This window comes from Moschus berezovskii, chromosome 17 (assembly GCF_049115385.1).
Source record: "Moschus berezovskii isolate FMDL1 chromosome 17, NW_MosBer_1.0, whole genome shotgun sequence".
NCBI classification, from domain to species: Eukaryota; Metazoa; Chordata; class Mammalia; order Artiodactyla; family Moschidae; genus Moschus; species Moschus berezovskii.
This window is the reverse complement of record NC_142476.1, coordinates 32894269-32908525: the sequence shown is the minus strand read 5'-3', so window position 1 is coordinate 32908525 and position 14257 is coordinate 32894269. Positions and strand designations below refer to the sequence as shown.

General features: G+C 45.6%; 1 protein-coding gene across 4 annotated transcripts in view; it reads right to left on the bottom strand.

Annotated features, from left to right (window-relative positions):
- Positions 1-4486: 4486 nt before the first annotated feature.
- Positions 4487-14257, bottom strand: part of SEC16B (SEC16 homolog B, endoplasmic reticulum export factor) — a 67043-nt gene continuing 57272 nt past the window's right edge. For all 4 annotated transcript variants that reach the window (XM_088845313.1, XM_088845311.1, XM_088845312.1 and 1 more), the window contains 7 exons: positions 13492-13559; positions 9406-9558; positions 9158-9256; positions 8647-8755; positions 8433-8512; positions 6714-6812; positions 4487-6071 (listed from right to left, as the gene is read on the bottom strand). In XM_088845313.1, the coding sequence (XP_088701439.1) occupies positions 6003-6071; positions 6714-6812; positions 8433-8512; positions 8647-8755; positions 9158-9256; positions 9406-9558; positions 13492-13559 (677 nt within the window). In that variant the 3' untranslated portion in view covers positions 4487-6002. The remainder of the gene's footprint in view (positions 6072-6713; positions 6813-8432; positions 8513-8646; positions 8756-9157; positions 9257-9405; positions 9559-13491; positions 13560-14257) is intronic.

Below are 14257 nucleotides of genomic sequence, written 5' to 3'. Positions count from 1 at the left end.
ACTTGGAGAGAAACCAGTTAAAGCTGTTACCTTAAAGGCCGTGTCCATACACTCCAGTTGCCGAAGCCTCCAAGGATTGTGGGTTTGCAGGAAAGGTTCGCTGCTGCTTCCAGGCCTATGCCCGGCCATGATGAGGACTCTGGAGCTCTACAGGACCCAGCCCTCAGCCTGTCCCCAGGCTGCCCAGCTCATCCACCAGCCTGGAGGCTGGAGGGCCTAGAGGGCCCCGGGGAGAAGGCCTTAATCTGCATTCTCTGCCGCAAGGACCACTGGGAGACTGACTTGGCCACGCTCAAGGTCTCCTGATAACAATTACAGACTAACGGCTGCATGCTCGCTTCACTCCTATTACGTAAGTACTCAATAAATACATACCTATTGTTATTGCAATGCAGAATGTCTGGTCATCATAGCTACCAATAGATTCCAAACATTTAGCTGATTTAATCCCCAATTCTGGTCAAGAAAACCCCTTTTTGTGAGCCTTCATTTCACAAGCTGAGACATGATTTAATGGGCTTCCAAAGCATGGAAGAGTTCCAGGCACAGGTGGTGGTGAGCAGCTGTTTTCCTTCTCCGCTGGGGACCAGCTGAGAGTCTTAAAGAGCCGCAAGAACAATTCGGGTATAAAATACTGGGAACACCTTCCTAATGTTTGTGAGTGTGAAACTCTACACTGAAACCTCAAGAGAAGACATGGAATCCTCCTCTCTAGAGATTCTTTAAAAATGGGACACTGGATCGGCTCTAAGTTGGATAAAGACCAAAAAAGCATCTCACATTAAAATAACTAGCAGTTTGCATGCGTCAGTCAAGTTTGAGTTACACTGCTATTGATCTAGTTCCCTTGAAGTACCATTACCTGGAGATACATATAAAAAGAAAAAGTATGGGAAGCAGATTCCTCTACTAAGTGAGACTGCAATGAAAAATGTCACACATGCTCTAAATCCTCACTCGAAATAACTTTAAATCTCATTAAGAAATCATTTCTGAAGGATCTGAATGAATGGTACCTGGTATAAGCACTTCATGAGCGAAGGCAGTGTTTGAGGGTCATGTTTGAGGCAAACTCAGGAAAGTACCTAACATCCTTATATGCAGACCACACCATATACAATTTCTAGCTTAAGATGGCAAAAACAAGAGGGGAAAAGGCACTTCCATTCCACTCTCTTGGCAGAGAAAGTGTCAGAAAAACCCCTGTGAGTGGAGAGACCCAAATTACACACCTATTATTCTTTCCAAGCTTTTTCCTCTCGGAAAGAAAATATTCTAATTTTAGTGAAGAGGTGGAAGCAGTCTCTTGCTATTCTTGGTGGCTCAGAGGAAGAAACCAAACAGAAAGGCAATTTCTAGGGTTAAAAAAAAAAAAAAAAGCTAGCAGAGGCTTTGATCTTGAGCAACCTGAAGCTTGAGTTAGGGCCGAAAGAGGAGGCTGTATAGGTGACTGAGGAAGCAAGGCTTGTTTGCTGTTTTATAGCCACATAAGTGGATTAGACAGAAGGCAGGAATGGTGATATGTGATAAAGACACTTAAATGGAATTTAACGGTTTATTCTCTTCCAAATTACTGAACATTAGGTTTAAATGTTTCCATATAAATATTAAATTATATGTATATAGCAGGATTGCAAATTTGCACATTACCACTCTGTTTTTTAAGGAAAATGTAGCTTCTTTATTTCCTATAACTATTCTTCCTCCAAGTTCACACCCCATTGAGGAGTGTGGGGCAAAAACAGACTTGCCAATTAATAATATCTCAGTCTCTTCCCTTTTAAACAGTGTCTTTGGGTAAGTCGTTTTTTAAAAGAGAGAAAGATCTGTTTATTTCTTCTCCCCAAAATGAGAAAGAAGGTCTGTGGCTGACACAGCCAGCCCCTCTCTTTGCAGGTGGCTGGTCTGATCCAGCCCTGACTTGGCATCTGCTGGGGCACAACAGGTCCCGTGTGACCTTTAGTGCACAATCATTGCCTGCAAGAGTCCCACGTGCACCAGGTTGCAGGGACCCAGAGGCTCTGCCTCAGACCATGGTCAACCCCAAGGCCAGGATGCTTACAGCTCCCAAGCCAAAGCCAGCTTCTCCTTGGCCTGCAGATGGCCTGCAGCCATCCAGGAGCTGCAGATGAGGAAACAGGCCACAAGCCCCAGTGTTCTCAGGCTCCCCAGTGTTCCTGGCAGCGTATTTCCAGCACAGCCTGTTCTATATCCCCAAGCTTTTACCTATAAAGGAGGGAAAAATATCTTGTTCTTACAGCTGCATTTGCTTTGTTTCACCACAACTGGTTTTAATCACTAGAGCTCTAAAACAATCATGACCTTTAGCAACCTCACCACCATCACCACCACTAATAAAAGCTGATAAACTACTTCTGAGTAACCCCAGTTCATCAAACCCTTACTGCGCTCAACTGAGGGTTCCTTCCTGACCAATGAACAGCAGGACTTGTTTTAACCAACCGCACACCAATGAATGGATGCATTTTGACTTTGCTGGGGTTCAAGCTTTCAAACATGAATTAGCGTAACTGCTGCGGCCCCCTCCCTTTCTACTGCATAAAACCCTCTGATCGTGCCCTCAGAAAATGTGTCCGCTGCTGCACGCACTATTTCCTTTGCCTGGAAAGTCACTAAGCTCAAGGCCTACTTTGTTGACACTGTAGTCACTGGGTTTCCATGAATAATCCCAACAGGAGGTGGAAGTGAAAAAACACAGGCACCTTTGCCTTCCTCTTGGGTCCTCACTCTCTTCCTCTAAAGTGCTTCTTTTTACGAACTAGGACTTCCCCTATGTCATTGTTCCTGGGGGCCCTAAGCCACATGGCCTAACATTGGTGGCAGCCGGGATGCACGGAGAGAAACCAGCTTAGTCACAAGAACACCTATTGAAAAGTAATTTTAATTTATTCTTTCCATTACATACCTGCATCATGAAGGAAAAATCTCATACAGATGGCCTACAGGCACATGAAAAGATTCTCAACATCACTAATTATTAAAGAAACGCAAATCAACACTACAATGAGGTATCACCCTCATACGGGTCAGCACGGCTAACATTAAAAATCCTACAAACAACCAAAACTAGACAGGGTGTGGAGAAAAGGGAACCCTCCTACACCATTGGTGGGAATGTAAGTTGATGCAACCACTACGGAAAACAGTATAGAGGTTCCTCAAAAAACTAAAAATAGAGTTGCCATATGATCCTGCAATCCTGGGCACATATCCAAAGAAAACTACAATTCAAAAAGATTCATGCACCCCAGTGTTCACTATTTACAACAGCCAAGACATAGAAGCAACCTAAATGAATCGATGAGATGTAGTACATACATACAATGGAATATTATTCAGCCATAAAAAAGAACAAAATAATGCTACTTGCAACAACATGGATGGACCTAGAGATTATCATACTAAGTGAAGTAAGTCAGAAAAAGAAATACCATATCACTTATATGTGGAATTTAAAATATAACACAAATGAACTTATCTATGAAACAGAAGCAGACTCACAAACATAGAGAACACACTTGTGATTGCCAAGGGGGAAGTGGGTAGGGGGAAAATGGATTAGAAGTTTGGGATTAGCAGATGCAAACTATCATACAGAGAATGAACAAACAACAAGGTCCTACTGTACGGCACAGGGAATTCAATATCCTGTGATAAACTATACAGAAAAGAATATGAAAAAGAACGTGTGTGTGTAAACACACATACACATATATATAACTGAATCACTTTGCTGTACAGTAGAAATTAACACAACATTGTAAATCAACTATACTTCAATAAAATTTTTCAGTGGAAAAAAATCCAGTTTAATCTGGTAGGCAACAAGATTAAGGCAATTTTACTTATTAGATTATATACTAATAATTTTTTAGAAACACACACATTTAATGTGTAGCAGGTACTAGGTACATTTTTAAGAAATTAACTCAATTCTTGCACTGCCGTATGTGATGCCTCTTGTGCTTAGTCATGTCCAGCTCTTTGCGACCCCATGGACTGCAGCCTGCCAGGCTCCTCTCCTGGAGCTTGGAGTCCATGGAGATTCTCCAAGCAAGAAAACTGGAGATTTCCCTCCTCCAGGGTCCTATGTGGTAGTACTATTATAATTACTATTGTAATTATAATAATTGCAATAGTAATTATTATCCTCATTTTATAGAAGAGGGAATCGAAGACAAGAACAATTAGATAACCCTGTCCAAGATTACAAGGTGAACTGTGGATGAGCCAGGATTCAAGTCTAAACAATTTGGTGCCTCTGAAACTCACAGACTACTGACACTGTACTGCCACTAGGTGGCAGCATACCAAACTGAAGGGGCTGCAGTCTTCAGGAAGAAAAGGAACAGCACTGAGGGCCTTCTAGATGCAAAACACTTACACTTTCAGTTCAGTTCAGTTCAGTCGCTCAGTCGTGTCCAACTCTCCGCGACCCCATGAATCACAGCACGCCAGGCCTCCCTGTCCATCACCAACTCCCGGAGTTCACTCAAACTCATGTCCTTTCGAGTTGGTGATGCCATCCAGCCGTCTCATTCTCTGTCGTCCCCTTCTCCTCCCGCCCCCAACCTTTCCCAGCATCAGAGTCTTTTCCAGTGAGTCAACTCGTCGCATGAGGTCCTAATTTAATCTGAGAGATGAATAAACTTCTTAGAGGACAGAATGTGCAATATTTAGTTAACGGAGTAACTAATTTTCATGAAAGGCGGGTTTGTTCATTTTTTTTTTATTGTAAAATTAACAGTAGACAAGTTAAGGATCAGTCCCTAGATTCTTCATTAATTAAGGGCTTTTTCCAGCTGTCTGAACCTTATCACCCAATGAAACCATTATTAGAAAGACCTCAGGGAAGAGACCACGTAGTGTGTACTCTCCCTCTGCAAAAATCAGCCAGAGACAAGCATCTGCTATAAAATTATCTGGTTTAATCGCTATCAACATAAGAACTGTAGTACGTTAAAGTACAAAATCTGTATGTACAATTACACATACAAAGAAATGTTCTTTGTGAGGAGCAATTTTCAACAAATCTGACAAACAGCAAGAGTCATTTCTAATGGGGGTTTGAAAGAAGAAATGGAAATTTCCGGGATGGCCCCCTCCTCCCTCTGGCTCCTCTGACCCTCTGAACATCAATTTGCAAAGGCCTGAGGGAGGAAGGGAAGTATTAACAATCTCAGACACTCAATCCTCCTCTATGGAAGGGGTGAATTTTTAGGGAACATTTTCCATCCTTTATTACACTGATGTTCCATCCATTTGCATCATTAGGTTCAGTAGTTACCATGACAATATGGTGCCTACAGCAATCTAACTTGATAGCCAGATGCCAGAATGTGAAAAAATAGGACCAGCTAAGAAAGTGAGAGAAATATAATTAATCTGAACCACATTTTTTTTTAAATGTGCACAAACCAAAACCAAGAAGGAAACTGCCGAAATGTCACCCAAGAGAGAATGATGACAGGAAACAATGATCGAGTTTCCAAGATTCAAAAATCCTTTGCTAACTAGAGCCATGAATTGGTCTGTAACTAAGGCTGTGGAAGGAGTCAAAGTTAATTTAGAATACTGCTCTGAGCGCCTCTCCCCCAGTAATTGCGGCTGCGGAGTCCAGTGCTGTTATCTTTGATTCCCGCAGAGGAATTCTTAAGCCCTGATTTTTCCAAGGATCTACAGCCGCATCCACAATGCTGCCACCATGGCATTCCACTCCCCTCCAGACTGATGATATACCCAGCTTTTTCACCTGAAGAAGTCATTTCCACCACCACTGTGAAGCTAATCTTAAGAGATTGAACTGAGCTGTGTCCTGGGAGAACCTGTCCCCTTGCTTTCTCCATACCCAGTGGAAGCAACTGGTTAGCACAACCCTCTCTGGGGCCCAGATATGGCAGAGGGGCTGGGAAATTAAGAAACAAGAACAACATAACAGTTGTGCTTCAGGGAGACCAGCCTGGGGTGGGTGGTCCTTCTCATCATGACTGGGTTGGATAGCGGCGCTGAGCTAGGCGATTTGGCCGGTTCAGGCTGGTAACCGTGGAGAGCTGGAAAAAGACAAGCACAGCACTAGGTTATAACCCCAAGCGTGACTCCACCGAGGGCTGACTGGCTGGATTGAGCTTAGGCATCCTGAGAGTCTAGAACCCTACAGGAGCATTTGGCTTCCCATGTGGTATTCTCATTTTTCACTTTCACACAACACCTTTACCTCTTAAATAAGGAGAAAGAAATTTGATTTTCTAAAGAAGAGAAGCCAATAACACATCCGAGCAAGCAGTCTGCCTCATATCATGCAGAAGCAGGGAGTTTAGTTTCAACCAGTTTTCAGTGATCCCCTCACCCTCAGGACACTGTGCTGGTGCAACCACACAATTAACACCGACACAACTTGTCTCTCTTGAGTCTTAAGACTTATGAAAGGTCAAGAGCAATATTAATAATAGTGACGCTGACAGCATTTTCAGAGTGCCAGGGCCTTCACACACATGCTCTGATTTAATCCTCACAACTATCCAGTGAGGTAGTTACTACTAACCCCATTTTGCAGATGCAGAAACTGAGACTTACAGAGGTTAGTCATTGCTGAAGAACTCAGGCATAGTAAGTTGTTATCAGTAAGTTATAAACCAGGGTCTCCTTCACTCAGAACCCATGCTCTGAGCCCCTCTCCCTCAGGACCTCCTTACCTGGGGAACCTGAGATGGGTTGTAGAGAGGAACACTCCCTTTCAGGGCGGGTGGGGGAAGCAGAACACTAGCATTGAAGCAGAGCTCAGTGGAAACACCCTGTGATGGAAAATAATAGAAAATCCTCTTAGTCACCACTTCCTGGGTTCTAGACTGTCAGGGGCTTCCCTGAGAATCAACTTTGGTCAAGAGATGCAGTCCCTGGTGATGCAGTGGATGGGAACCACGTGCCAATGCAGGGGACACACGTTCCATCCCTGGTCCAGGAAGATTTCACATGCAGCTAAGCCTGTGCACCACATCTACCGAGCCTACGTGTCCAGAGCCTGTGCTCTGCAAGAAGAGAAGCCACTGCGATGAGAAGCCCATGCACTGCAACTAGAGAAAAGCCCACACAGTAGCAAAGACCCAGCGTAGTCAAAATAAACAAATAATAAATTTTTAAAAGAAAGATGAAAATGTGATAGAACTCAGAGAATCCTGAGCAACCAGTTCCAGTGAGCACAGCCACCCCCGGGGCCTGGGGGAGCTTTGCAGAGGCTCAGGTGCTGCTGTGTGAAAAGAAAAGGCCACAAAAAATGTACTAATAGCATGATAAAAAGTAACCTCATATTCCTTGAAAAGCCTAAAATACTACAAGAGTGCCATAACCAGGCCCCAAGAAATAAAATTGTTTTCCTAGCAATTGGCATGAAATCCATACTGGACAATTCGTCAAGGCTCTATCTCAATCCTTGCAAGGGATACTGGTGAACTCTAGCTCCTACTGGGGACAGAGAAAGAGGACATTCCCTTTTTTAATTTCTTTTTTTTTTTTTTTTTGGCTGTGCCTTGTGACATGTGGGATGTTGGTTCCTCAGCCAGGGATTGAGCCTGTGCCCGCTGCACTGGAAGCACAGAGTCTTAACCACTGGACTCCTAGGGAAGTCCCGAGGCCACTCTCTAGACATCAAGTAAGGAAGAAGTGATGGGCTAACTCATGTTCCTGCCCCAGACTTCTTGTCTTGAAGTCCTAATCCAGAGACCTCAGAATGTATTCAGATACAGGGTCTTTAAAGAGGTGATTAACTACTGCACAGCTCAGGAAACTGTATTTGGTGCTCCATGGTGACCTAAATGGAAAGGAAATCCAAAAAAAGAGCAGATATATGTACACTTATGGCTGATTCACACTGCTGTATGGCAGAAACCAACACAACACCGTAAAGCTATCCAGGCAAGAATACCGGAGTGGGTGGCCATTCCCTTCTCCAGGGGATCTTCCTGATCCAGGGACTAAACCCTCGTCTCCTGCATTGCAGGCAGATTCTTTATCATCTGAGTCATCGGGGAAGCCCCATGCTCAATAAAAATTAATTTTTAAAAAAAGAAGGTCATTAGAATGGGCCCTAACCCATTATGAACGGTGTTCTTGTAAGAAGGGGAAATTTGGACATAGACACACACCAGGGAAAGACCACATAAAGATGCAGGGAGAACATGGCCATCTACAAGCCAAGGAGAAAGCTACTCTGCGGACACCTCCATCTCAGCTCTCCAGCCTCCAGAGCTGTGAGAAGATACTCGTCTGGTGTTTAAACAGCACAGTCTATGACACCTTGTTCTGGCAGCCCTAGCAAACTACTACAGAAGCGTTCTCCATACTCTCCATGAGTCAGGCCCTCATGGGGCAGCACCTCCAGCCCCCATGAAAGTTCAGTTCACAGGTGGGCTGCTCACCTCAGGTCCCGACAAGCCTCCACTCCCTGGGCCCTCAGCTGTCCCCGCACCAGACGCTGACCCTCGGACTTCATCTCCACCTAGGAAGCAATGAGTTGGGGGTGTTCCAACCACTCAGGACAGAGGAGTCCCCACTCCCAGAAGACTCCCCCATCCCCCCCTGGAAACTGCGAAGAGGACCACAGAGGGCCCAGGGGACATGAGGCTGGCATACCTGTGTCCCTGGAGAAGGCACTGGCACCCAGCAGAGACTGGGGATCTGGGGAAGGTGTCAGTGAGAGGCTTGGGCTGGGCTGAGGTGGAGACGCTGCCCTGGGCATCTCCTGCTTAGTGGAGAAAGGAGGGTGGCACTGATGGTCAACACATCCATGCCACCCCTTGTATTCCTGCAGCACCCACATGGCAGCCTCCACCCTCAGGGCTGGCCTCCTCTCCACCACACTCCATTCTCTTCACACCACTCCTCTGCTCAACAATCCAAGTCACTGCCGGCTCTCGAAAGTTAAAATTCTACATCCTAACTTTTAAGGCCTTTCAGCATCTGCCTCTCCCCTCACTGGACCAATCTGTCTCCCACAAGCTCCCATCACAAAACCAGTTTCATCCAGACCAGGCTGGAGAGGCCAGCTCCGGGCCCTCCTGGAGTTGAGGAAACTTCCTCAGAAGGGGCCACAGAAGAGGGAGTTTCCCTGCCCAGGCCCCCACAACCTTCCGCCCGAGGTTACCTCAGAGTCCGGGCTGTCAGACGAGTCTTCGTCTCCAGAGGGGGATGCGTTGTGGGTGGGCTTCGAGCGGAACCAGCTGAACCAGCCAAACCTTGAGCTCTGGAAGAGAGGGGGGAAGTTCTGAGGTCTGTAGGGTGGAGATTAACCCCCTTCACTGTGACGGTGGTGAGACAGGAGAGGAGGGGACCCCACAAGAGCCCAGCTCCCCAGCTCGGCACCACCATCTGGGAAGAAAAAGATCCCTCCACCTTTGCGTTCTCCTTCACGTTTCCGAGCTTCTCTCTCTGGACGGTATTTTGGGAAGATTTTTTATCTGCCTCATGGGAGGACTCCTCCTCATCCTCCTTGACTGATAGAGTGGAACTCTCGGAAATACTTCGAGCTCTGGGAATCAGTGGCACCTGGAATTAGAGAAAAGAGAAGTAACATCTTTATAGCACTTGACAGGTTACAAAGGCACATTTACATGTACTCCCTCACCTGACCTGCTCGATAAATCAGCAGGGATAGCCTTACAGGATCTAACATGACTGATGGGGAACCATGAGTTAGCCACGAGGAATAACCTGCTGAAGGTCTCAGGACAAGGGCAGAGTCCAGTCTCAATCTTCAGATTACCCTTAATCCTACAGGGTTTTGGCCGCTGTGCTACTAGTCCCCAGGAGCATCAGGTTTCCAGAACTATGCCAAGGCCTGGAGCAGAGGTATGCAATGCTTCCACTGGAGATGAAGAGAGCCAGGAAACACCCTTCAGGGAACCCCTAAACGCAAAGATCAGGGAAAGTGACAACCACCAAATCTAACTCATCCCAGGCCTCACTTCCCAGCTGACTTGCTCAGGATGAACTGTGAGCAACTGTACCGGGGGGAGTAAAATACACCCACATCCTTGGTATTAATTTTGTGTGTGTGGTGGAATATATCGGGTTGCCCAAAAAGTTTGCTCAGGTTTGTCTGTAACATCTTATGGAAAAATCCAAATGAATTTTTTGGCCAACCCAATACATTTCATAAGGTTTACCCATTTAACCACTTAAAGCGTACAGTTCAGTGTATTAGAATATTCATGATGTTGCATAACCATCACCGCTTTCCATTTTCAGAAATTTTCATTAACCTCAACAGAAATTCTGTTCCCATTAAAACCAACTCCCCATTTTTCCTTCTTCCCTCTGGCCCCTGAGAACCTCTATGCTTTCTGTCTCTATGAGTTTGCCTATTCGAGATGCCGTGTATAAGTGGAATCATACAGTATTTGTCATTTTGTGTTGTATTTACAATTTGCACTCTCTAGAAAAAGATAATTGGTATAACCTTTAGAAAAAACACTTTGGCAAATACAGAAAAAGTTTCGTTTTTTATTCTAATGAGTACAGAACTTACTGTGTACCAAGTAGTATTCTAAGCATTTTATATACAGCGAGTCATTTAATCCTTACAACTATCCTGTTATGCAGGTATTGTTATTATCATCCCATTTAATATATGAGAAAACTAAGACACAGAAAAGTTAAGCAACCTGTGTAAAGTCACACAGCTACTCAAGGGCAGAGCAAGGATTCAAACCCAAGCAGTCTGACTTTCCTTCTAGGGATTTCTCCTAACTGAGTAATTCAAGAAATACACAAGGGCTTATATATTAGAATGTCCATCACTGTGTTTTACACGTGAAGGGAAAGGAAGGGGGGAGGAAGGAGAAAGAGTAGAGAAGAAAAGGAAGGGAGAGACACTTGACGTGTTTAACCAAGTAGCAAAGACGAATTAAACTCCGAGCTCCTTCCAGGGCCTACCAGACCCTCCATGATCCCGCCCTTCTCTGTCTCTCTGCTCTTGCTTCTTAGCCCTCTCCTCAACTTTTTTTTTTTTTTTTTTTACTTTTTTGACCACACTGAACGGCTTGCAGGTCTTAGTTCCCCCACCAGGGACTGACCCCAAGCCCTCAGTAATAAAAGCGCAAAGTCCTAACCACGGGGCCACCACTGAGCTCCCTCGTCCCTCTCTAGATACAGCCCATACTCTCCCTCAGTTGCACCAGGGCATCTTATTACACGGTCTTTGCTCTTGCTATGCCCTCTGCCTTGAACACGTGTTCCCTGAATACTCACCTGGCTCATTTCCACCCTCCATGCTGAGCTCAGAGACGCACTCCCTCCTACACCATCTGAAGGAACATCCCTCAAGTGTACAGTGGTTTATTTGCAGTCACCTCTACTGAACAGAGATCATGTGGTCATGTATGGATGTGAGAGTTGGACTGTGAAGAAAACTGAGTGCCGAAGAATTGATGCTTTTGAACTGTGGTGCTGGAGAAGACTCTTGAGAGTCCCTTGTACTGCAAGGAGATCCAACCGGTCCATTCTAAAGGAGATCAATCCTGGGTGTTCATTGGAAGGACTGATGCTAAAGCTGAAATTCCAGTATTTTGGCCACCTCAAAGAGTTGACTCACTGTAAAAGACTCTGATGCTGGGAGGGATTGGGGGCGGGAGGAGAAGGGGATGACAGAGAATGAGATGGTTGGATGGCATCACCGACTCAATGGACATGAGTTTGAGTGAACTCTGGGAGTTGGTGATGGACAGGGAGGCCTGGTGTGCTGTGATTCATGGGGTCGCAAAGACTCAGACATGAATGAGTGACTGAACTGAACTGAACTACTGAACAGAAGCCCCATGAAGGTAGGCTTTGTCTAGCTCCCTATGTATCCCCAGCCTCAATAACAGGACCAGGTACACTGCAGGATCTCCGTATTTGTGAATGAATAAACATATGAGCAATGATGTTTCCATACAGTGAATTTATCACACCAATACTAAAAATCATATTTAAGAATGACATGGAAAATCTCATTTTATAGTGTTAAAAATAGAAAATAAAGCTTCATCTACATATGTTCTCAACCATTTAAAAACACATGTATATGTATACATATACACATTTATGCATGTGGGCTAAGTCACTTCAGTCATGTCTGAATTTTTGTGACCCTATGGACTGTAGCCTGCCAGGCTCCTCTATTGAATTTTCCAGGCAAGAATACTGGAGTGGGTTGCCATGCCCTCCTGCATGGATCTTCCCAACCCGGGGATCTTCCCAACCTGTGATCAAACACGCATTTCTTATGTCTCCTGCATTGGCAGGCACGTGCTTTAGCACTTGCGCCACCTGGGAAACCCATATACACATCTATATAGACACCCATATAGACAGGTCTCCTTCACTTTTTGAAAGTTTGTATCATACAATTTGCTTTTACCAAAGACTGACATTAGTACCTATTTTCACTAACAAACAAACAAACAAAAAATCCTAAGAGGACTTTCACTTTTACCAAAAAAGTCAGAAAGCGAAAAAAGCATTCAGCGTTTGTTCTGTAGGTGCCATGATAGAGGCAGTGCGCAACCCAAGACTGGCCCCACTAAGCTCCTTTACCGGAAACTACACTCAGCATCTCACGTGGCTTTGAACCGTATCTGTGAGCATCTGTGCTTCATCTTGGTTCATTTCGTGCATTGTTAGCAAGATGTGTACTGAGGTAATTGCTCCTTCCCTTCACATCATTTAGACTTATGAAAGGTTTCATAGGAAGGCTCTGCTTTCAGGTAGCATGAGAAATGTGCACATAGAAAAAATCTTGAAAGAAAATAAACTATTTGGCTATGAGATTCTGAGTGATGGCTGTTTGACACTTTATATGACGTTTTCTCTTTGTTTTTCAGATCTTGTGTAACAATAAAGCACTAATTTAGGGAGAAAAACATGTTTTAACGTCTGTAGCTTGGCTACTACTCAAGATAGTTCTATGACATCACTCCCAACCAGGCAAAGGTTGGAGGGTATCTTAAATTTGGACCAGCAATACCTGTTACTAGTGGAGGGATTCATGCATTCAACAGCTGAATAGATGATTAACTAGACATGGTAACCTCCAAGACCTGAAAAGAAGAGACACAGCTGCCATAGATCCTTCTCAGAAATAAAGCAAGGTAAAAATGTTAAAGATAGAAATATCAAGAGTCTTCCATGACAGTGCAGAGCACAGCAAGTGTTCAGTGCATCAGTAAGAAGAAGGCATTGGAGGGGGCTGATGTATGAGACCAGAGGGAAACCCAGCCCTGCCCCCACGGACACAGGTTGGCAGGATTGAACATGAACAAGAATGAGCCTCCTCTCCACCTCTCAGGATCTGGTGTAGAAAGAAACAAGGTACAATGTGGAAGAAAGGGCTGGTGCACAGCACAGGAAGGTGCCTGCCTGGGGCTGAGCAACTGGGGCAACTGGAGGAAATCCACAGCTCAGAGTGGCTGCTGTCATCTGGGGACTCTGTCCTCTCACCTGGGCTCTGGAAGCAGCCTTCTGCCCATCAGGATGCTGGAGGGTTTCTGGAGGCACCGTGTTCTCTCCTATGGCACAAAACACAACAGAAATCAGGATGTGAAGTTGGGTCTTTCCCTTCTATCCTGAAGAAGGGTAAAGGGAACACAGTCAGCTTTCCTAATTGCCAAGTGGCTGGAGCTCTGGACACATAGCCCCCAGTGGATTAGAATAAATATGAGGTCCATTTGCACAAGCCTCTCAATTCCGGCCACCCCAGAACATGCCACTCACCCAACCTCCACCCCAAACCGAGATCATTTCACGGGAACCCTGGAAATGAGAGCCACATCAGGCTGGATCACAGCCTTCCTCCCAGGCTTCCCCTCCAGGTGAGCCTCCCATCTTGGATGGGACCTTGTCTTAGAAGGTCGAAGATCTGGCCCTTCTGTTTGGCTTCCAGCACTTCCCTGGCACCACTCAGCAGTGCTCACCCACACGCGGCCCCTGTGGTCAAAGACCTGATGGGACAGGCCGGAGCACAAGCCTCTGCCCGCAGCTCCTGACCCCTGTGGTCAAAGACCTGATGGGACAGGCCGGAGCACGAGCCTCTGCCCGCAGCCCCTGACCCCTGTGGTCAAAGACCTGATGGGACAGGCCGGAGCACGAGCCTCTGCCCGCAGCCCCTGACACGGACGACTTCAGATAGCGGACTCGGCCTAAACTGCAGCTGGAGGCACAAGTGGCACTGCCTTGCCTTCTACCACCTCTCTCCTGGAAACTACGG